This window comes from Entelurus aequoreus, linkage group LG15 (assembly GCF_033978785.1).
Source record: "Entelurus aequoreus isolate RoL-2023_Sb linkage group LG15, RoL_Eaeq_v1.1, whole genome shotgun sequence".
NCBI lineage: Eukaryota > Metazoa > Chordata > Actinopteri > Syngnathiformes > Syngnathidae > Entelurus > Entelurus aequoreus.
Window position 1 is genome coordinate 35,543,089 of NC_084745.1, and position 23,755 is coordinate 35,566,843.

Genomic DNA, 23,755 nt, shown 5'->3' on the forward strand with positions numbered 1-23,755 from the left:
CCATGTGTTGCCTTCATTGTAGGACTTATAAACCGCTTTTCATTTTTTGCGGCTCCAGACAGATTTGTTTTTTGTATTTTTGGTCCAACATGGCTCTTTCAACGTTTTGGGTTGCCGACCCCTGACTTAAACTAACAAATCAGCATAATTTGATTTTGTGAACGTTTAAATATTTCAAAATAATAATGAAAAACCATATAAACACTACTTTATTAGTTATTTTTATAACAGCATTAAATGGTCTAAAAATATAAAGCAAAACAGAATTAAATACAACTACAATAAAATTATGACAAACAATCCACATATTTTTGCTCAACATATAAATAATATTATAGTTGATAAATATTAAATATTAGTATAATTGAACACATTTTTGTGCAGCTTTTTTTCTGTCATGTGCTTTGATGAAAGTCAAAATTTGCATCCTAAACGTTGTACTTGCTTCCTATAGCACTTGTATGACTTGTGTGCACTTGTGTGCACGCTTGTGTGATTGAACACACCCACCTGCCTATCTGTGCGCATGCATGCACACACACACGCACACACTTTGCCTTTTGTGAATACTAGACAGCAGATGGCAGGCCATTATCAGGCTGACAGAGCAGTCATCTGGCAGGCAGCATGAACCCCCACCATCGCACACACCCTCACTGCATACTTTTTGGCGGGAGAGTCCATGCTCATGAAGTAAGCATGCTAAATGAAGGCGACTGTTTGCAGCATATTGTAAAAGGAGGGTGATAATAATCATTACTTTGTTGAAAAGGGTAGAGTCAGGGTCATGAGATATTATTGCTGGTTGTTTAATGATAAAAATAAGTTTCACTTTCACATATTTACATTGCAGAGTCACATAAGCTTTATAGTGACACAGACAATAACAAAGCCGTTCTCAAAGCACATTATATACCGTGTGTTAATTTGAACCGTTTTTGATTAACGGTGTTCAAAGTGAAGCCCGGGGAACATATCAGGGTTAGTTTATTACCGGCCCATGATATAGTCCAAAAATAAATAAGAACACAGCTCACATTACAATTATTAATGAATGCATTAAGCACCAAAGTGGCCTCTACATTCTGAAATGTTTACATTTTTGCTCATATTCACATAAATTATGATACATATATTATATAGGTCAATTTGTATACATTTTTATTGAAGAAATTGTTATAAATTGAAAAAAAATATTTTGGTTATGGTACATTTCTGCCCCAGATGTTTCATGAAGTTAGAATAAATAGACCTTATGTATATTCAATTGTTGTATATTGATATATTTAATGGACTCTTTAGGAATAAATAAATAGGAGCTAATTGGGTGGATTTTTATTTAAAAATAAATATAAATTATGATATATAAATATATGATTTTAGATATGTTTGATTTACAAAGTTTTATTAATTCCAAAAATATATGTGTTTGTGGGACATTTCCGTCCCAGATATTAAAGAAGTTAGAATTACTATATTTTTTTGTATTCAATTGTTATTTGTCATTTATTTATATTTAATGGAATCTTTAGAAAAAAAAATCCTTTGTGTTTTTAAATAAATAATCACAAACTGTATTGATTATTATTTTTTTTTAACATTTAGTATTGAACTCAATTACATTTGCATAATTTAATTTAAAAAATCGTATTGATTTTTCAGTAATGTTTCTTTTTTCCATACTCATTGAGTTGGTCTGTCAAGACTTTTGTAATAAAGTTTCTGATTTGATGACTTTTTTTTAAACAGTTATTCCAAAATATATTCTGGCAATATAAACAATTTTGTTAGACATTTTGTACACATTTTGAATGAATATATTTTTTCTTATTTAATTGGTAAGAGTACATTTTGTTCCTGTGTATTTACTACTTAAACTGGGTAGAAGAAGTAAATAAACATGTTCCTGTGTACTTACAACTTATACTGGGTAGAAGAAGTAAGTACACGTGTTCCTGTGTACTTACTAGTTTTACTGGGTAGAACCGAGAGGGTGTTGATTAGATTTGGCAGTGCTGCCACCTAGCTGCAGGCTTGTGTATCGTTCTAACACGAATACTAGAGTGCTGACACAAATAAAGAAATCTCCATTGCTGCTCGTGACCACACAGTGGGCCCCGACCCACTATTTGAGAAACAAAAGATTTGCGATTGCTTAAATGAAAGAAAAACAACTTCTGGTTCTGAAGCCACGCCCCCTTTGTAATGTCACACAACGTGGACACCACGATACCTGGATGCTGAGAGAAGACGTCCACTGGGCCCCCATGCCCTGCCCCCCACTTGAGTTAGTCCTCCTCAAAGGCCCCGTTGGTGGCCCCCTGGCATTCGCTCTTCCTGCGGCACCTGGACAAGATCCTGTGCAGCAGACCCGGGGAGGAGCGCTGCATCTGAGGATGGGGGCTCGCGTGTTGAAGCTGCGGGGAGTAGAAGGGCCTCTGCGACGGGGGCACGGCGGGGGCCTCGCTGCCATCCTGGCCGCCATCCAGGCTCACTTCCCCTGCGCCGCCGCCTCCTCGGCTCCCCCTCCTGAGCGCCTGCAGAATGTGTCCACTGAGGGACAAAAAGGAAAAAACAAACACAAAGGCTCTGTTTATTCCTCATGACCCAAATTCCACTGCTGTGTGTGTGTGTTAAAGAAGAGAAGGGGTCTTTGCCTTAATGAAACCTCACATGAACCCATTTTAATATCCACTTTCTTAATGAGATGCCATTGATTAGTGTGTGTGCAATCAGCATGCTTTGTCAACTAATGAGAGGGACCACCTGTTCGGGGGTCTTGGGGCTGTGAACACTGGGCATGGGGGATGTGAGTGTTAGGGCGGGGCTGGGTTTTGACGGGGGTGACGGGGGGGTGGAAGCGACAGCTGCCTGGTGCGATGGCGGAACATTACCTCGCACTGTTACGACGAACGCTCCCGTCATGTTCCGATGTTCTCAGAGATGAGCTCCTTCTGATGCTTTTATCCTGCAGGGCACCAAAATATTAGGTACACCGCCATACAAAACTTACATAGAAAATGAGGCCTTTTTAAAGACAACGATGCTCATAACATAATATTTTTTATTGCAGTTAACAGTCGTTTGGCTGCCAAATTGTGCTTCTTGACATTGTCAACATTTTGAAACAGAGCAGCTCTACTAGACCTGTAAAGTGTAAACGCCACAACAAAAATAAACAAATGTTATTTGCCTCCCCATAAGGTAGTTTAAAATTGGAGGACTTTTTTGTTTAATTGAATATGTCTTGAAGCAAAAATAACTCTCAACCATACAATTTTAATTGACTTTAATGCAATTTAAATTTATACAGGTTAATGTTTTACATTTTGTGGCATTAGAGTCAAACTTTAAAAAAAAAATTGTAAGATTGTACAAAAATGAAACAAAAAACCATTTGTAACCCATTTTTAAAATTCCCATTGAAAACATGCATACAGTGCAAAGACTTTTATTGTGGAGGGTTACTTCCTGCCGCTCACTTCCTTTTAAGGAAGTGCTGCTCACCTCACCACCCCCTCTCGTACCTGCTGTGGCTGCGGTGCTGTGAGAAGCAACTTGCAATATCTTCTCATTCTCCCACTTTGTATACTTCATAATTAGGTGAGTCTTTTGCCACGGCATAATCAACGGAAGTCCACAATCACAATCATGTGCCATGTCGCCAATATTATGTTAGCATCTGTTTTAGCATAGGCGCTAACCGCTGCCATTCTTCCACAGAGCTGCCATGTTCGATTAATTATTGGGCCGTTCATGGTATGTTGTTTTTGCCCTCAATTACTCAGGTAATTATGTTTTATTTTCTTCTGATCATCCAGCCGATTTATAGGCAACAGTTTAGTCTAGCAAAGTGGCAAAGGGCTTTGCACTGCTAATATGCTTTAGCCACTTTGTGGATGCACTTCAGATGGAACGCAGGTGCGTGTACTTAGGTTGTTGCGCAACACTTTAATTTATTAACTCTGCTTGACTGTTTATCAACTTTGAATGTTTGGAAAAGTACTTGAATTTGAATTATGATACATTGAGTTTCTAATAATGAGTATTATTATGAAACTGGGTTATATAAGTGCACTTGTAATTTAATTTGTAATTGAACTTGTGATTTAATTTGTAATTGAGCCATGATTGAGTTTTATCACTTTAGATAAGAAATCATGATCTGTATTAGAAATGTATTATGAATGTTCATTTTAATTGGACTCATGATTGTATATTAATCAACATGATTAATTTTGTCATATCAATTGGTTTATTAGTACAAATAATTAGTCATTCTGGACAATGGAATGCTTACATTATGCTTTCAAGTACATATATAATGTACTTTGCTAGTGAAGAGGTAACTAGATTACTCACTTTGTTTTTTGGACTTTTAGGGTCAGGTTTTTTTTCCGGGAAGGAATACCCGTTGACCCAAACAACCTGAGCTCCCTATCCACTTTCAAACTCAACTCAACAAATGGCGAGCTAAACAACTACGCGGTAGGACAAGCATTTTTTTTCTCCTCCGCGGCGAACCTTTTGGATTACTTTTGTTTTTGAACTGAACTTTTGGACTGACGCGAAAGCGTTTGCATACCTTTTGAACTGAACTGTGAACTGGTTCCGAGAAGGCAGCAGGACTGCATCTTGTATTTTTGTTTTGGGCATTTTTTTTTATTTTTTCCTATTGTGTCATTTGTGGCATTTATATTCTTGTTCAATACATTTAATGCAGTCGAAACCAAAATAACTAGTTGTCGTCATCTTTCATACCACAGGCTCCTAGACGAACCATCTTCTGTTACACGGTTTACATTCTTAACCCCCTCTAGCCCATGCTAGCGTTACAATTGGCGAGCTAGCCAGGAGCCTGTCAGTATGAACGATTTTTGATACGACCTTTTGCATATATATGTATTTTTTTTTTTGTTGAGTTGAAAGATGGATTACTTTGTAGAAAGTGGTATGGACATTGCTCATATGGTCATTGTTAGTGGTGCAACAAACACTGAAGCAGAGAAAGAAATTATTGATAATTTAAGCGGGTATGGTGATGTTAAGAAAGCGATTATTGTTTACGATAGTCAAAACCCTTATTACAAAAACCTGGCCGTTGAGTTTGTAGACGTTGCGGCGTTAGAAAAGCTAAAACCGTTTTTGCCATATACGACGCACACAGCAACCGGTGAAGTTGTTGTTAACTTACTTTTGGTCGAGGGTGCCGCAGCTACAGCAGAGCATCCCCAGTCCCAACACCAATTTGTGGACTATCTCCAAGTTCTGAGACGCCTTTCCCGGGAGAGTGGTCGTCCATTCGAGCATGTTTTAAAAGGAGCTATGGACCAAATTAGCTCTCATCTTGGAGCTCTTGGGGGAGAAGAGGATGAAGGCGATGATGAAGATATGGAGGCGGATGACACCGAGGTCAGAGTGGCTAGCGGTGACGTGCGCCGTGTTCAAGGCCCTTCTAACCCACCGACAGCACCAAGGATTTCACTGTCTGGTCAGGAGTTGACCCCTCCCGAAGTCCAAAGACTTGTAGTCGAGCACATTGTGCGCAGGGATGATGCTAACACTCAGTTACTGTCTCCATTACGGCTGTGCACGTTTTCAGGAAAAGTCCCGAAACCCCCTCATGAAGCAGACTATGAAGCCTGGAAAACACAGATGGAGTTGTTAAGTGCTGATCCTAGTCTTGCTCCTTTGCACATAACCAGACGCATAATCGAAAGTCTCGTTTCCCCTGCCGCTGATTTAGTCAAACATTTGGAACCAAACGCCCTGCCTGCCACATTCCTGCGGATTCTTGACTCCGCTTACGCTACTGTTGAGGATGGAGAGGAACTATTTGCCAAGTTCTTAAATACGTTCCAAGACCATGGAGAAAAACCATCTTCATATTTGCAGAGACTCCAATTAACAATCAGTGGTGTGATAAAACGAGGTGGCATTCCGGCAGGCGACACAGACAAACACCTGTTGAAGCAGTTTTGCAGGGGCTGCTGGGACAATACTGTGATAAACAAGTTGCAATTGGAACAGAAAAAGGATCAGCCGCCCTCCTTTGCCGATTTACTCTTCATGCTCAGAACTGAAGAAGACAGACAGTACACCAAAGATACTCATGAAAAAACACATTCCCTCAGTTAAACATCGTGTCAATCTACAGACTCAGAGCGCTACTCAATGTTCGTGTGGCCATTTTGCAGATGCAAGTGCCATTGATGATTTGAGAAAGCAAATGGTTAAGCTTCAAGAGCAGATGTCCGCTCTGTTGTCTAGAAAAACACAGAACACTGACAGAACAGATCACAAACAGAACAAGCAGAAACCAAGAAATAGCAATGCGCCAAAACCTTGGTTTTGTTTCAAATGCGGGCAAGATGGACACATTTCCCCAAACTGTCCAAACAATCCAAACCCCGCTTTAGTGGAGAACAAGAGGAGACAGGTCAAGCTCAAGCAACAATCCGGGGAGAACCGCAAGCCGTTAAACTGCATGCAGCTTCCTCTGGGGGACAAGTGGGGGCTGCCACCGATCGTTGTCCCCACAGCAGGCACTCAACTTTTCAAGCCTCAATACCAAAGGGCTTGGTTGGCACCAGAAGCACTGGAGTGATCAAAATCCGAGGAGCCAAATTCCATTGCCTCTTTGACACAGGATCTCAGGTCACAACAGTTTCGCACTCGTTTCACAACACCTACCTCGCAGATCATGAAGTAAAACCTTTGAACAATCTCCTTGAGGTAGAGGGCGCCAACGGACAGAGTGTGCCTTATATTGGTTATATAGAGCTTGGCATAACATTCCCGGCAGAGTTTGTCGGTGAGGAGATGGACATTAACACTCTTGCCCTTGTTGTCCCTGACCTGCGATCTTCACAGCCGCCTGTTCTCATTGGCACAAACACTTTTGACACTGTGTATGACCTTCATAGTCATAAACGACCCAAATTCCATCCGGTTCCCTTTGGTTACAGAGCAGTGCTGAAGATTCTGGAAATAAGACACAAGCTGGCAACCGACCACCACCAGGGAGTGCTGAGGGTGCATTCCACCGAGCCCCTGACAATCCCTGCTGGGCGAACTGTAGTGCTGGATGCTTTTGCTGTGTGTCCATTCCTGCAAGGCGAGAAAGAAGTTGTGATTCAACACCCAGCTTCCTTTACCCTCCCAGGTGGTCTGATTATACAGTCCTGCCTGGTTGATCTACCTTCTGTCCAACCTGTCAGGCTGCCTGTGGTAGCCACGAACAAATCAGCTCACGACATTGTGATCCCCGTCAGAGCACGCATTGCCGAAATCAGTGCCATCCAGTCTGTTTTCCATAAAGAGCAAAGTGTAGAGCCATCCCAGTTATCATACAATTTTGGTGACTCTCCTCTCTCCCCTGAATGGAAGCTCCGTGTGACAGCTATGCTGAACAGCGTTCCGGAGGTCTTTGCGAAACACGACCTTGATTTCGGTCGAACAGACAAGGTAAAGCATGAAATCAACTTGTCTGATCCAGCCACCTTTAAACCACGGCCTAGGCCGCTTCATCCTCAGGACGTGGATGCTGTTCGCAAGCACCTTCAGGAATTGTTGAAGTCCGGCGTCATACGTGAATCAAGCTCACCTTTCGCTTCCCCGATAGTTGTGGTGAGGAAGAAAAATGGCAGTAAGACTCTGCATCGACTACAGGAAGTTGAATGCACAAACCATTAAAGATGCCTATGCCCTGCCTAAACTTGAGGACACATTTTCAGCTTTGTCTGGTTCTGTCTGGTTCTCGGTGTTGGATTTAAAATCTGGGTATTACCAGATCGAGATGGAGGAGAGGGACAAGGCCAAGGCCGCTTTCGTCTGCCCGCTAGGGTTTTACGAATTTAACCGCATGCCCCAAGGTATCACCAATGCGCCGAGCACATTCCAGAGGCTCATTGAGCGTTGCGTGGGGGACTTAAATCTGAAGCAGGCACTAGTCTTCATTGATGACTTGATAGTATTTGCCCCAACGCTAGAAGAACACGAGCAGAGACTCCAGAATGTACTTCAGCGTTTGAAGGAATATGGGTAAAAGCTATCAGTAGAGAAGTGCATGTTCTTTCAGACGTCTGTCCGCTATCTTGGGCATGTGGTTTCCAGTAACGGAGTGGAGACGGACCCCAGCAAGATTCCCGCATTAATAACTTGGCCAGTCCCGAAGAACCTTAAAGAGCTTCGATCATTCCTCGGCTTTGCGGGATATTACCGTAGGTTTGTTCAGGGGTACTCTTCTATCGCAAGACCCCTCAATGAGTTTACTGCCGGTTACCCTCCTAGCCAAAAGAAAACAAAGCAAGCGGTCAAATCCCAACACTATCTCGACCCAAAAGAGAACTTTGGCGGACGTTGGACACCTGCTTGCCAGGACACTTTCGAGACCATAATCCAGAAGCTCAACACAGCCCCCGTCCTCGCTTCTGCGGATCCAAGCAAGCCTTACGTCCTGCAAACAGACGCTTTTTCAACTGGGCTAGGGGCGGTGTTATATCAGGAGCATGATGGACGCAAAAGAGCTGTTGCATTTGCCAGCAGGGGAGTATCACGCAGCGAAGCCCGTTATTCTGCCCACAAACTAGAGTTTTTGGCTCTAAAATGGGCAGTGACAGAAAAATTCAGTGACTACCTGTATGGCTCCACCTTCACTGTAGTCACTGACAGCAATCCGCTCACCTACCTGCTGACATCTGCCAAACTGGACGCGACGAGCTACCGGTGGCTCTCGTCGCTCTCCACATACACCTTCAAAATTATTTACAGAGCAGGGAAGCTGAACGCCGATGCGGATGGGCTCTCTCGGCGGCCTCATGTGGAACACCCAGAGGATGCCCGTTCCCAGAAGGAACGAGAGAGAATCCTGAGGTTCGCACAACACCATTTGAACGACCCTTCCTGCATCTCTATTGACGAACACTCAGTGCAGGCAGTATGTGACAGGCACCTTGTGTACAGCTCACCAGACAAACTGCAAGTGGCAGCTCTTGTGCAAGCTCTCTCAATCAGTGTTGACGGCCTACCGGACAGCTTTGTGGATGATCAACATTTCTCTTTTCCAGTCACTTCCTTTTTGTCTGTCACTGAGATTACAGACAAACAAAGAGCAGATCCGGTTATTCAGCATGTTGTTGCCCAGTTGGAACACGGAGGCAGCCCGCCGCCTTCTCTGAGGGAACAGCTTCCAGATCTGCCGCTGCTCCTGCGAGAGTTGCCACGACTAGAGATCTTAAATAACGTCCTTGTTAGGAAAAGAAACATCAATGGTGAGCCCAGCTACCAACTTGTCCTACCAGAGGAGTGTCGAGCAGAGGTCCTCTACCAGTTGCATGACCAGATGGGCCATCTTGGAACAGAGAGGACACTTGACCTCATTAGAGCACGCTTCTACTGGCCACGCATGTCCATCGACATTACTAATAAAGTAAAGACCTGTGGGAGGTGCGTTCATAGGAAAGCGCTGCCAGAGAGAGCTGCACCGTCAGTAAATATCCAAACAGCAAGACCGCTCGAACTTGTTTGTATGGACTTTCTTTCAATTGAGCCAGATCAGAGTAGTACGAAGAATGTACTTGTCATCACTGATCATTTTACTAAGTACGCTATAGCGGTCCCAACCCCGAATCAGAAAGCCACGACAGTAGCCAAAGCCCTGTGGGACAATTTCCTGGTTCATTATGGAATACCCGAAAGGCTCCACAGTGACCAAGGACCTGATTTCGAATCACACACCATCAAGGAGCTCTGTCAGATTATGGGAATCCACAAGGTCAGAACCATGCCTTAACATCCTCGTGGCAACCCCGTGGAAAGGTTCAACCGTACGCTCCTGAACATGTTGGGCACCCTGCAAGACCAGGACAAAACTCATTGGAGGGATTTTGTCAAGCCTCTGGTACATGCTTACAATTGCACCCGCAATGACGTCACCGGCTACTCCCCCTACGAATTGATGTTTGGTCGACAACCCCGGTTGCCTATCGATTTGGTTTTTGGTCTGCCTGTGTCTGGAAATCCTCAAACATCCCATTCACAGTACGTTGAAAAGCTTGAGTCCCATCTTGAAGACAGCTACCGCATTGCGACTAAGAATGCAGAAAAGGTCATGGGAAGGAACAAGTCTCGATTTGACAAGAGAATTACACCCTCCGAATTATCGGTAGGGGACAGAGTCTTGGTTAGGAATGTCAAGTTGAGAGGCAAGCATAAGATAGCAGATAGGTGGGAGGCGGATGTGTATATTGTCGAGAAGAGAGCTGGCACTCTTCTGGTATATACCGTCAAGCCTGAGGGGAAAAATCCACCTGTACGGACCCTCCACCGAGACTTGCTGCTGCCTTGTGGCTATTTGTCAACAACCCCCAAAGCAGACTTGCCAAAGCAACCAATGACATCAGCCAAAAAGTTTTGCAACTGTTATGTAAAGAAAAGGGGTAGGATTAAATAAGCTCTGCTTCTTCCTACTCCTTTTCGAACATGTTGAAAAGAAACTGGAAATTGTGATGTATCATGTTGTATGCTTGCATGTTCGAAATAAACTCAAACTCAAACTCAAACTCAAAAGTGATTCCACCAGTGGACCCAGCAATTCTGGAGCTCTCTGAACCAGAATACTACCCCCCAGATGTGTATTTACCCAACTTACCTGAAACTTGCTCCGCTCCAGCAAAATTCACAAGAGTGATTGACTTACCTGTTCCTATACCTTCAGTTGTCCCAGTTGCAGTGCCCGTGAGTTCGCCTGGCCAGCCCTCACAACGTGCTACAGAAGGGGATCCTGTTGGTGTGGTGCACAGTGTAGAGATGGATCAGGAAACACCTGCCGACCCTGGGCAAGTGGTTGAATTGCAGGACACAGAGTCCGTGCCAGAAGTGGATGGTGATGCTTTCGGGCAGCCAGAGGACAGCACTTCCTCTACGACAGGCTCTCCACAAGCAGCATCTACCTTGAGTGAGCCCGAGTCACCCACTGGAACCAAACCATTCAGTCCAGAATCTGTATCGCCAGCTCCACGGCCTACTCGAACCCGCAAACCTCCCAGTCGCCTTCAATATTCAAAGCTTGGACATCCAGTTTTGCGCAGTATCCAGACCTTGTTCCAAGGATTGAGTAATGTCTTTGATTCTACACTGCAAGTAGAGGAGTCTGGATCGACAATCACTCCCCAGGAAGGAATTGTTTGCCGCCAGCCACCTCCATGTACGAGGCCGTACATGAGTATGGGGGGGGGGGGAACCTGTAACCCATATTTAAAATTCCCATTGAAAACATGCATACAGTGCAAAGACTTTTATTGTGGAGGGTTACTTCCTGCCGCTCACTTCCTTTTAAGGAAGTGCTGCTCACTTCACCACCCCCTCTCGTACCTGCTGTGGCTGCGGTGCTGTGAGAAGCAACTTGCAATATCTTCTCATTCTCCCACTTTGTATACTTCATAATTAGGTGAGTCTTTTGCCACGGCATAATCAACGGAAGTCCACAATCACAATCATGTGCCATGTCGCCAATATCATGTTAGCATCTGTTTTAGCATAGGCGCTAACCGCTGCCATTCTTCCACAGAGCTGCCATGTTCGATTAATTATTGGGCCGTTCATGGTATGTTGTTTTTGCCCTCAATTACTCAGGTAATTATGTTTTATTTTCTTCTGATCATCCAGCCGATTTATAGGCAACAGTTTAGTCTAGCAAAGTGGCAAAGGGCTTTGCACTGCTAATATGCTTTAGCCACTTTGTGGATGCACTTCAGATGGAACGCAGGTGCGTGTACTTAGGTTGTTGCGCAACACTTTAATTTATTAACTCTGCTTGACTGTTTATCAACTTTGAATGTTTGGAAAAGTACTTGAATTTGAATTATGATACATTGAGTTTCTAATGAGTATTATTATGAAACTGGGTTATATAAGTGCACTTGTAATTTAATTTGTAATTGAACTTGTGATTTAATTTGTAATTGAGCCATGATTGAGTTTTATCACTTTAGATAAGAAATCATGATCTGTATTAGAAATGTATTATGAATGTTCATTTTAATTGGACTCATGATTGTATATTAATCAACATGATTAATTTTGTCATATCAATTGGTTTATTAGTACAAATAATTAGTCATTCTGGACAATGGAATGCTTACATTATGCTTTCAAGTACATATATAATGTACTTTGCTAGTGAAGAGGTAACTAGATTACTCACTTTGTTTTTTGGACTTTTAGGGTCAGGTTTTTTTTCCGGGAAGGAATACCCGTTGACCCAAACAACCTGAGCTCCCTATCCACTTTCAAACTCAACTCAACAAATGGCGAGCTAAACAACTACGCGGTAGGACAAGCATTTTTTTTCTCCTCCGCGGCGAACCTTTTGGATTACTTTTGTTTTTGAACTGAACTTTTGGACTGACGCGAAAGCGTTTGCATACCTTTTGAACTGAACTGTGAACTGGTTCCGAGAAGGCAGCAGGACTGCATCTTGTATTTTTGTTTTGGGCATTTTTTTTTATTTTTTCCTATTGTGTCATTTGTGGCATTTATATTCTTGTTCAATACATTTAATGCAGTCGAAACCAAAATAACTAGTTGTCGTCATCTTTCATACCACAGGCTCCTAGACGAACCATCTTCTGTTACACGGTTTACATTCTTAACCCGCCTAGCCCATGCTAGCGTTACACATTCCTACAATATTAATGTTTATTTTTAATTTTTTTAGATTTACATAATTTTCTTTTATCGCAAAATTAACTGCTATGTTCATACTATTAGCAAATAAAAATAAAGAATTTACTTAATTTTTGTGTGTGTATTTTTGTTTTATTTTACTTTATCATACAGAATAATAGTTTTACTATAATTTACTACTACTATGATGTAGTGGATCCAAAATTAAAGGTAACTGGAAAAAAAAAGATGAATTATTATTTGGTATTTTAAAATAACAATTTTTTACTGATTTTTTGTGAGCATATTATTTTATAATATCGCACATCTTCAGATTGAATAATAGTTTTATTCTGGTGTATTTTTGGTGCAGCGAAAAAAGAAAGGTAATGAAATAAAAAGTTTTAAAAAACTAATTACTTCTTATTAATAGCATTTTAAAATAAACTTTTTATTTTAATTTATCCACAGATTGAATAATAGTTTTACTATAGTGTGTATTCATTGGAGCAAAAATGATAGGTAATAAAATGAAAAAAATCTAAAATAATTGCTTGATTTACATTAATAGCATATTAAAACATGTTTTTAGACAAACATTTTTGTGTGTATTTTTTTTATTTAGCTTTATCCCACATTTTTAGATTAAATAATAGTTTTATGGTGTACGTTAACTGGTGCCAAAATGAAAGGTACTTAAAAAATAAAAAACACTATTTGCTTGATTCTTATTAATAGCACTTAAAAATAAAAAAGGTTTACAATTTTTTTTAAAAATATTTTGTATTGTATTTAACTTTATTGCACATCTTCAGACTGAATAATAGTTTTACTAAGGCGTACATACAATAGAGGCATTAGGGCCACAATGAAAGGGAATATATGGTGAAAAAATGTTGTTGAATAAGTAGGAGAAATATGTTTTGGGCATTAGAAAAACATCTAATTTCCTTTATTTAATATTTCAATTACATTTAATGGGAAATAATTTAGGAACATTTAAATTAATTTAATGTAATGTACATGTTAAATGATGACAAACTACAAAAAATGATGGTTAAGTCAAGAGAAAACTCTGATGTTTTTTTCTCTCCAGTGTAGCCCAATAATAGCAGTAAACTCTCCACTTACATATATAATGGTGCTTATATATATGTATTATTGAAGCGCAGCTAAAGTAAGATTAAGTCTATTCTCCCAAAATAATTCATAATATTGCAGAGCGCATGGTGGGCTCTCAGCCAACCCACCTGGCCTAACTCCATGACACAGGAGGCGGGGAAGTAGCCCTGCTGGCCGTCCTGCAGACATCCGAACCAGCGCCCTTCCTCTTGGTGGGACAGAACCACCATGACGTCACCAGCAGCCAGCTCCAACTCATCTGGCCAGTGAGGACTGTAGCTGTGTACCACCACCATCTAGCGGACAGAAGGCGAATTACACCATACAGAACGTGTTATTAAAAGTGCATTTTACTGTATTAGGATCATAATTGATTACTTTCCCGTTGTTGTGTGTAGTAAAGAGCAATCTACAGGTCAGATGCAGTGAATGGAGAGGATTATGAGTCAAGGAGATTAACCTCTACGCAGTGAAATAGAAACCCTAAATCCATGGGCTTTTAATTCCTAAAAATTGCCTCATGGAATTAGATTAATCAGAAAAAGGTAGCACATAAATGAGAAATAAATACAAAAAAAGGACAAAAACTTGCCTTTTCAGCTTGTGCTGTGTATCGACTTATGCCTGTTCATCATGCAGGTGAGTCAGCAGAAAACAAAAACAGCATTATTTAAAAAGACCCACTGGGTGCAGATGCACTGCATGTCGGTGATGCTGCACACTCACCTTGTGGCGCAAGGACGGTGGTGAACACTTCAAAGTGCTCGTTGCTGTGCATGTAGATACGCTGCATCTTCACGGAGCTCTCACATCCACACTGGGCTTGGCGCTCTGGATGCACCGCTTTAAAAATAAATGCTAATCCACTGCAGCAACACACCGACTGGAGCTGGCAAGCAGGTCACACTGCAGCAACACACACACACACACACACACACACACACACACACACACACACACACACACACACACACACACACACACACACACACACACACACACACACACACACACACACACACACACACACACACACACACACGCACACGCCCTCACACCCACGGCAAATAATATCCCCTGGAGGAAAAAAGTGGTTTTGTTACGCTGTTGCCATCGTAAAAACCTTGAAAGAGAAGTTATAAAGTACTCACCCTGCATGGCTTTCATGAAACCCGAAAGAGGGAACAGGAAGGGCCACATTGTTAATGAAATATTTTCATTGAAGAACATACTTTTTGGGATAAAACTGAAAGAAAGCAAAACTACTCACCTGATACCTGACAGAAATGTAATGGAGGGAACGAGAAGGCTTTGCAGGGCAATACTGTCATCTAGTGGCGTTATATGGGTACCAATAGTTTAAGATAGCCAGTGTTGGGACTAACGCGTTACTGTAACGCCGTTAGTTTCGGCGGTAACTAGTAATCTAACGCGTTATTTTTTTATATTCAGTAACTCAGTTACCGTTACTACATGATGCGTTACTGCGTTATTTTACGTTATTTTTTATGTAGTATCGGCTAGAAACAGATGCGCTGCGGTGTCTTTCTTCTGAATCTTCCTCTGTCACACGCCGGAGAGAAAAAAAGAGCCGTGTGTGTGTGTCTGGGTGTGGGGGGCGGGGGGGGCACACACGTGATCCGCGGTTTGATATATAAAACAAAACAAAAAGGTTGTTCGCATGCACGTTCAGTCCACACACAGCGTGGTCATGGCGAGCGGAGTAACGGAGCTTGAACGTGCCATCGGTGTGTTTATAGGTGCAGACTCCGTTGTGCAAGACGAGGCTTTTAAACACATGCTGAACGTGCTTGAGCTACGTTACGACATCCCGTCGCGCACCCACTTCAGCGATAAGATTGTGCCAGATCTTTATGAGCAGGAGAAGAAAAAAGTTGTGGATGAACTATCCAGAGCATCATCTGTTGCGCTCACAACAGACTGGTGCACGTCCAGGGGAACTATAAGCGCTCACTTCATCACAGCAGACTGGCAGATGAGCAGACACGCCCCCTCTACGAGAGTCACCTTGCACAGGTACTGACACAAGCAGTAGAGGAATGGAAGATAAAGATATCCCAGTCACAAGTGATAATGCCAAAAATCACATAAATGCAGTGAATGAGGCAGGACTGGGACCACAGGTAGGTGCTTTGCACATGTAGTGAATTTGGCATCACATCTCAGTCAATAGGATGGATCAGGAAGGATGTTTCCTAGCACAACAGCTGCTCATATACTTAAGACAAAGCAAGAAATGCTAAAGCTGCCTACTCATAAAGCTCATACGTGATGTCCCAACGAAGTGGAACTCCACTTATGATATGTTGCAGCAGCAGGCAGCTATATACTCTGCATTGACCCACAACACCCTGAAGAAAAATGTCAAAGACATCATCAACCTGTCTGATGATGATGTGAGAATGGCAGAGGAGGTCCTCCAGATGCTTAAACCCCTCAAAAGTGTTACATTTCTACTGAGCACTGAAACTTCGCCATCTGTGTCAATGATCCTGCCACTGAAAACAAGGATTGTACAATCCATGGCTCCAAGTGTGGAAGACAGCAGCATCAGGCTTTAATTCACTATCTATGTTTCAAGGAAGATGATGTGCCTTCTTATGTTGCACTTTAAGTTGTTTTTTATTAATGGTCATTGGTCCAAGTTTAAAGAAAGGAGAAATGCCTCTTTATGTTGCACTGTTTTTCATTAATTATGTTAAAATGAAAATAAAAATGCATGTCAAGTTGATCAACAGATTGTATTATTCTCCAGTGCAATAACAGTATTGTAATGAAGGCTAAAAGGGCATTAATGGGAGCTTTAAAAAAAAAGAAAAAAAGAAGTAACTAAATTGTTACTTTTCACAGTAACGCATTACTTTTTGATGTAAGTAACTGAGTTAGTAACTGAGTTACTTTTGAAATTAAGTAACTAGTAATTGTAACTAGTTACTGGTTTTCAGTAACTAACCCAACACTGAAGATAGCACCTGCTTGATACGGGATGCAATAAAAGTAAAATGTATCCAAACTGGACACCTTTCTTACTAAATGTATTTCTTTCCATTTTGACAGAAAAAAAATAAATGTAATGCATGCAATTTCAGGTTGTTTAAAATGTAATATTGCAACAAATACATTCAAAACATTTATTTTACGTAAATATCTGACTTATGATTTTGATTAATCCATCAAATTGTACACTGTAAAAATTACAATATTTTTTATGATAAAATTTCAGGAACTGATTTTTTTACCATAGGAAAAACCGTGGTACCGTTTTTCTATTTACAGTAATACGCCATAAAAACAACCACCATAGATTTTTCAGTTAAAAAATGTTTGCTGTAAATAAAGCAGTGGTACTGTTTTCCATTTACCGGTACAGTAAAATGCTGTAAAAAAACCACTGTACATTTCTAAGATCTAAGCCGCCAATTTTGTACCGTAAAAAAAGTCAGACCATTTTTCCATTTAAAGTAATAGGCTGTAAAAACCACCATACATTCTACAGCAAAATGTGGGCGACTGAGCTGCCTTTTTTTTTTTTTACATTTTATGTTAAAAAAATATAATCAAAACACATAAGCAATTATGTAATATCATTCACTGTTGCAAATGGCCCTCTGAGGGCAGCCACAACTGTGATGTGGCCCTCAATGAAAACAAGTTAACACCCTGCTCTATGTGCTTGTTTAGGGCCACAAAAACTAGGGAGCCACATGATTAGAAAGACTTAAGTCACTTTAGATGCGCACTGTTTTTTATATTTTGATAACAAGGGATATTTAGAGTCTGATTTTAAAGAGGAATTTATCAAATCTAGCCTGTTTACAGTAGCATCAGTTGTTGTGTAATAAAAAAACAAAACAATAAAGTCAAAGTAGACTTCCAAACAAACACAAACATTGCATGACAGTTTTCATTATTAACCTAGTTATCTTCTAGTTTTAGTCCTCAAGTCCCCGCTCCCTGGACTTCATCACAAGCTATATAAACACACACACACACATATATATATATATATACTGTACAAAGTAGCTGTCCTGATTCCAGCAGCATGTCCTTAGAGGAGACGAGGCCAAAGGTTTACATAAGTAAAAGTCAGCGTTAAGCCTCTTAGATAACTGATCTGATTGGGAGCACTTCTTGGTAGAACGTGCTGCTCCGACTTCAAGAATGGATGCAAGGACATTCAAACAGGTGATGCATTTACATGAGTTTATGCTCAATTAGATGTTATTTCGCTGTATTTATTGCCACTGAAGTAATGTCAGCCCACCAAAACAAAAAAACCCAACAAACTTTAGAAGCAGCTGTTAAGTGTGATGTACAGCAGTTCTACTTCAGACAATAAAAAAAAAAAATCAATCAAAACTGAGCCGGATTATTCATATAAAAGGTTGATTTTATCTAAAAATATAGTGCATTAATTTGTTCTCAAAAATGTGTATCTAATTGTATGTATACTTTATTAGCAGAATGCTAACATCATGGTCTCTGCATGTTTCAACATGTCAAATTTAAGACTTTAAGACTTTTTTTAAGACCATCTTGAAAATAATTAAAGACCTTTTCACATCCATACGGATAAAAAAATACAACGACAAAGTTAAATCAGAGGTCCAGAATGAATTTTAAGTATAGGAATTCATTTACTGCTTTTTCACCTTGGAAAACATACCTGGTTGTCCAAATTAGGCATAATAATGTGTTAAATCCACAACTGTATATATCGGTATCGGTTGATATCGGTATCGGTAATTAAGATTAGTACAATATCGGAATATCGGAGATCGGCAAAAAGCCATTATCGGACATCCCTAATTTTAGACATTTTAAGGCCTTAAATTCAAATTATTGGATTCAATATACTTTTTCAGACTTTTTCCAATATTCAGTAAAGGAGTGCAAATTACCCTCCCTGGTGACACATTACATTTTTAATGGAGTAAGTCCTCAACTAATTAAATTATTATTTTTGGAAAGTACTAGTAACTAAGAATTATTATTAAAACACTGCAAAATGAACAGGAGGACGTTGGGGACAGTGTGGAGCGGGTTGGGGGAGTGGCCGTGACAGCAACCTGGTTCGATCCCCGGCAAGTTGGAAAGTAAACATACTTTACAATTTCAAGAAAAACTGTAAATAAAAATCAGTATAAAGTATACATGTTAGTGTTTTTTTAAATTTTGGAGTTGTATTTGAAGGTCATCTAATACATTTATTGCAGTATTTTTAAACCTTTTTTGAGCCAAGGCACATTTTTTGCGTTGAAAAAATCCAGAGGCACACCAGCAGCAGAAATGATTAAAAAACGAAACTCAGTAGATAGTAAAATGTTATCGTTGCAATTGTTGGATATGACTTTAAACCATAACCAACCATGCATCAATATAGCTCTTGTCTCAAAGTAGGTGTACTGTCACATCACGCCATCACTTATCTTAAGTTTTTTGCTGTTTTCCTGTGTGTAGCGATTTAGTTCTTGTCTTGCGCTCCTATTTTGGTGGCTTTTTCTCTTTTTTTGGTATTTCCCTGTAGTATGTCTTCCTTTGAGCGATATTTCCTGCATCTACTTTGTTTAAGCAATCAAGAATATTTCAGTTGTTTTTATCCTTCTTTGTGGGGACATTGTTGATTGTCATGTCATGTTCGGATCTACTTTGTGGACGCCGTCTTTGCTCCACAGTAAGTCTTTGCTGTCGTCCAGCGTTCTGTTTTTGTTTACTTTGTAGCCAGTTCAGTTTTAGTTTTGTTCTGCATAGCCTTCCCTAAGCTTCAATGCCTTTTCTTAGGGGCACTCACCTTTTGTTTATTTTTGGTTTAAGCATTAGATACCTTTTTACATGCACGCTGCCTCCCGCTGTTTCTGACATCTACAATGCAATTAGCTACCAGCTGCCCCCTACTAATATGGAAGAGTATTACACTGTTACTCTGCCGAGCTCCAGACAACACCGACACTCAACAACACGTCCGTTGTGTCCTTGATCAAGACACTTCACCCTTGCTCCTGACGGGTCGTGGTTAGCACCTTGCATGGCAGCTCCCACCATCAGTGTGTGAAAGGGTGAATGTGGAAATAGTGTCAAAGCGCATTGAGTACCAAGACACTTCACCCTTGAAAGTAGAAAAGCCTATACAAGTAGAACCCATTTACGTGTTTGCAAAGCAACACTGCCACCTAGTGGCGTGTTGACGTTATTGTCTTTTATTTACCGGTACCTATTTTACAACGTTTTAGTCATATTTTAAAAAATGTTGGAAAATTCTGTTAATAATTGAATTAATCAAAAAGTCTTGAAACATGCTTAGAAAAGGTTTATTTCCTGTAGTCGTGTATGTTTCATTGTAATAATAATAATAATAATACAGATGCAGGCTTGTTGGTGATGATTTAACGGTCAGAACTTCAGAGTCAGTTGATGTGAATGTTAGGGAAGTAACACACCTTTCAACGCCTCCCAGGTTTGGACTTTCCTCCTGGAGGTTTGCCTCTGCCAGCACTTCCCTTGCCTTTGCCTTTTCCTTTGCCCTTTCCTTTGCCTGCCAAGCTGTCCCTCGGCCCCTTCCTGCCTGGCTTCTTTTTGTTGTTCTTGTTCTTGCCTTTGGCAGCAGAAGCTTCCTGGTCCTCCTCTCTCATCTGCATGTTGACCGCCTTGGTGATGTCCATCTTGGGCTTCTTGCCGTCAATCACCTTGAGAAGCTCCAGCTGCTTCTGCCTCTCGCTGGACAAGTCCCCGATGAGCGGGTCGAACTTCCTCTTCACGCCGGCGGCCCTGGCTGGTTTCTCCTTAGGAAGCCTGTCCTGGAACCTCCCCAAGGAGGCGGTGGAAGTCAGGGCCACGCTCGCCGCTTTGGCCAGCTCGTCTTTGGACTGCTTGGCCACGGGGGTCAAGCCCACGCCGGGGAGGGTCAACTTCTGCGCCCTGGCGATGTTCTTCAGCCGCTTGAACTCGTTCTTAGCCACACGCTCCTTCTTGGCGTACACACGCTTGGCGAACTGGTCCTCGTTGGGGTCGGAGGTCACCGGCACCTCGATGAGCCAGTCCTTGGTGTCGTCGTTAGCCCGCTGGTAGCCCCAGCGACGCCGCCACTCTTTGGCCGTTTCGTCCCACACCAAGTTGGTCTTCTTCTTCTTCTGGATGCCTTTCAGCTTGGCGAACTGCTCCCATTTAGTGGGAGCTCTGGGCTTAGGCGGAGGCTTCTCCCGGGGCAGGGCGGTCGTCGGCGGGGGTAGTTGAGCCACGATGGCCTCCTGGACCCTCTGCGTGGGCAGCTTCCATATCTCGTTAATGAGCAGCTGCGTGTTGTCGCGGGCCAGCGAGCGGAGGAAGTCTTCCTTCCTCTGCTCTTTAAAGTCGCGTCGCTCGATGCGGTTCTTGTCGGCGGCGAGCAAGTTGCCCACGTCAAAGTCTAGCTCGAACCCCTTGTGGACAGTTATGCTCCGGAGCTTCTCCGCCTCGTCTTGCTCCGCCTGGGCTAGCAGCTCGTCGACGTTACACGTCGCCATGTTGGAGAGAATGTGCCCTGTTTCCGGTATACACAGGCACGTGAAGGAAAAGACACGTGCAAAGAAAACGCTGTGGCGTCACATCAATTCCGGGTTAAAGTTGAGTTTTTGCAACTGCGCCGAAATAACACTAGAGGGAGACATTTCACCATTGTTGTTTATTGTATGACATTGTTTTGATTGATTGAGATTTTTATTAGTAGGTTGCACAGTGAAGTACATATTCCGTACAACTAAATGGTAACACCCGAATACGTTTTTCAACTTGTTTAAGTCGGGGTCCACTTAAATTGATTCATGATACAGATATATACTATCAGGTACAAAATGCGGCTGCTAGACTTTTGACAAGAACAAGAACGTTTGATCATATTACGCCTATACTGGCTCACCTGCACTGGCTTCCTGTGCACTTAAGATGCTACTTTAAGGTTTTACTACTTACGTATAAGATACTACACGGTCTAGCTCCATCCTATCTTGCTGACTGTATTGTACCATATGTCCCGGAATAAGAAATCTGCGTTCAAAGAACTCCGGCTTATTAGTGATTCCCAGAGCCCAAAAAAAGTCTGTTTGGGCTCCAGTACTCTGGAATGCCCTCCCGGTAAAAGTTAGAGATGCTACCTCAGTAGAAGCATTTAAGTCCCATCTTAAAACTCATTTGTATACTCTAGCCTTTAAATAGACCCCCCTTTTTTAGACCAGTTGATCTGCCGTTTTCTTTTCTCCTTTGCCCCCTCGCCGGGTTATTCCGGTTCCGGTGACCATGGATGAGGTGCTGGCTGTCCAGAGTTGGGACCCGGGGTGGACCGCTCGCCTGTGCATCGGTTGGGGACGTCTCTGCGCTACTGACCTGTCTCCGCTCGGGATGGTCTCCTGCTGGCCCCACTATGGACTGGACTCTCACTGTTATGTGGATCCACTAGGGACTGTACTTAGAGGGGGGGTTACCCACATATGCGGTCCTCTCCAAGGTTTGTCATAGTCATTCACATCGACGTCCCTTGTGTGGGCTCTGTGCCGAGGATGTCGTTGTGGCTTGTGCAGCCCTTTGAGACTTTTGTGATTTAGGGCTATAAAAATAAACATTGATTGATTGATATATACTATCATCATAATACAGCCATCACACAAGATAATCATCAGGGTATATACATTGGATTATTTACAATCCGGGGTGCGGGTTAGGTTTGGTTGTTGTCATCACTCCAGTCATCAACAATTGAGAACAGAGAAATGGACATTGAAACAGTGTAGGTAAGAGAGAGAGAGAGAGATTTTAAATATGTATTTCTATTTATGATAAATGATAAATGGGTTATACTTGTATAGCGCTTTTCTACCTTCAAGGTACTCAAAGCGCTTTGACAGTATTTCCACATTTACCCATTCACACACACATTCACACACTGATGGCGGGAGCTGCCATGCAAGGCGCTAACCAGCAGCCATCAGAGGCAAAGGGTGAAGTGTCTTGCCCAAGGACACAACGGACGTGACTAGGAAGGTAGAAGGTGGGAATTGAACCCCAGTAACCAGCAACACTCCGATTGCTGGCACAGCCACTCTACCAACTTCGCCACGCCGTCCCTTTAATAAATGGGTTATACTTGTATAGCGCTTTTCTACCTTCAAGGTACTCAAAGCGCTTTGACAGTATTTCCACATTCACCCATTCACACACACATTCACACACTGATGGCGGGAGCTGCCATGCAAGGCGCTAACCAGCAGCCATCAGGAGCAAGGGTGAAGTGTCTTGCTCAAGGACACAACGGACGTGACTAGGTTGGTAGAAGGTGGGAATCGAACCAGGAACCCTCCGATTGCTGGCACGGCCACTCTACCAACTTCGCCACGCCGTCCCCTATTTATTGGTTTAATTAATTTTACCCTTTAAAATCGTTTTTAATCATATGTATTTTTATATTGTTTTTATATTTATTTATTTTGTTTTTATTCAGTCATTGGTGGAGCTAAGGATAGTATTTGGATGTTGTTTTTAATATTTTTGTGCAGCACTTTGGAAACATGTTTGCTGTTTAAATGTGCTATATAAATAAAGTGGATTTGATAGGATTGAAAGTATGTTTACTTTCCAATTTTATTAACTTACAATAGACAAAAACAGTAATATTCCAAACATTTTTTTAACCCTCGGATAATAATGATTTTTTTTTAGTGATTTTTTTGCTGCATTTTTTTTGTGTTACTAAATAATTATATTAAACATTTCCCCATTGTTTTTTATTGTATGACCTCGTACAATAGTTCAAAACAACACTTGCAGAACAAATGCTCGGATGTTGTTGTTGTTGTTGTTGGTTTGAATTCATTTCGAACATGTATGCAATTACAGGCACCACCATTTTTATTATGAATGCACACTTGACTTTTTTGATTATTTTTGACTATTCCTATTTGTATCCATTATGAATTGTGAG

At 41.6% G+C, this 23,755-nt stretch overlaps 2 protein-coding genes across 2 annotated transcripts; both read right to left on the bottom strand.

The window, feature by feature from the left end:
* Nucleotides 1-1,079: 1,079 nt before the first annotated feature.
* On the bottom strand, nucleotides 1,080-14,676 carry si:dkey-97a13.12 (SH3 domain-containing kinase-binding protein 1). Its single transcript, XM_062022054.1, has 5 exons — nucleotides 14,515-14,676; nucleotides 14,381-14,412; nucleotides 13,917-14,084; nucleotides 2,895-2,968; nucleotides 1,080-2,553 (listed from the first exon to the last, which is right to left on the bottom strand). Exons 1-5 carry the CDS (start codon nucleotides 14,579-14,581, stop codon nucleotides 2,289-2,291), a joined length of 606 nt encoding a protein of 201 aa, XP_061878038.1. The 5' UTR covers nucleotides 14,582-14,676; the 3' UTR covers nucleotides 1,080-2,288.
* A 5,425-nt stretch (nucleotides 14,677-20,101) lies between these two features.
* On the bottom strand, nucleotides 20,102-21,376 carry rrs1 (ribosome biogenesis regulator 1 homolog). Its single transcript, XM_062022055.1, has one exon. It carries the CDS (start codon nucleotides 21,306-21,308, stop codon nucleotides 20,250-20,252), a length of 1,059 nt encoding a protein of 352 aa, XP_061878039.1. The 5' UTR covers nucleotides 21,309-21,376; the 3' UTR covers nucleotides 20,102-20,249.
* Between the last annotated feature and the right edge of the window lie 2,379 nt (nucleotides 21,377-23,755).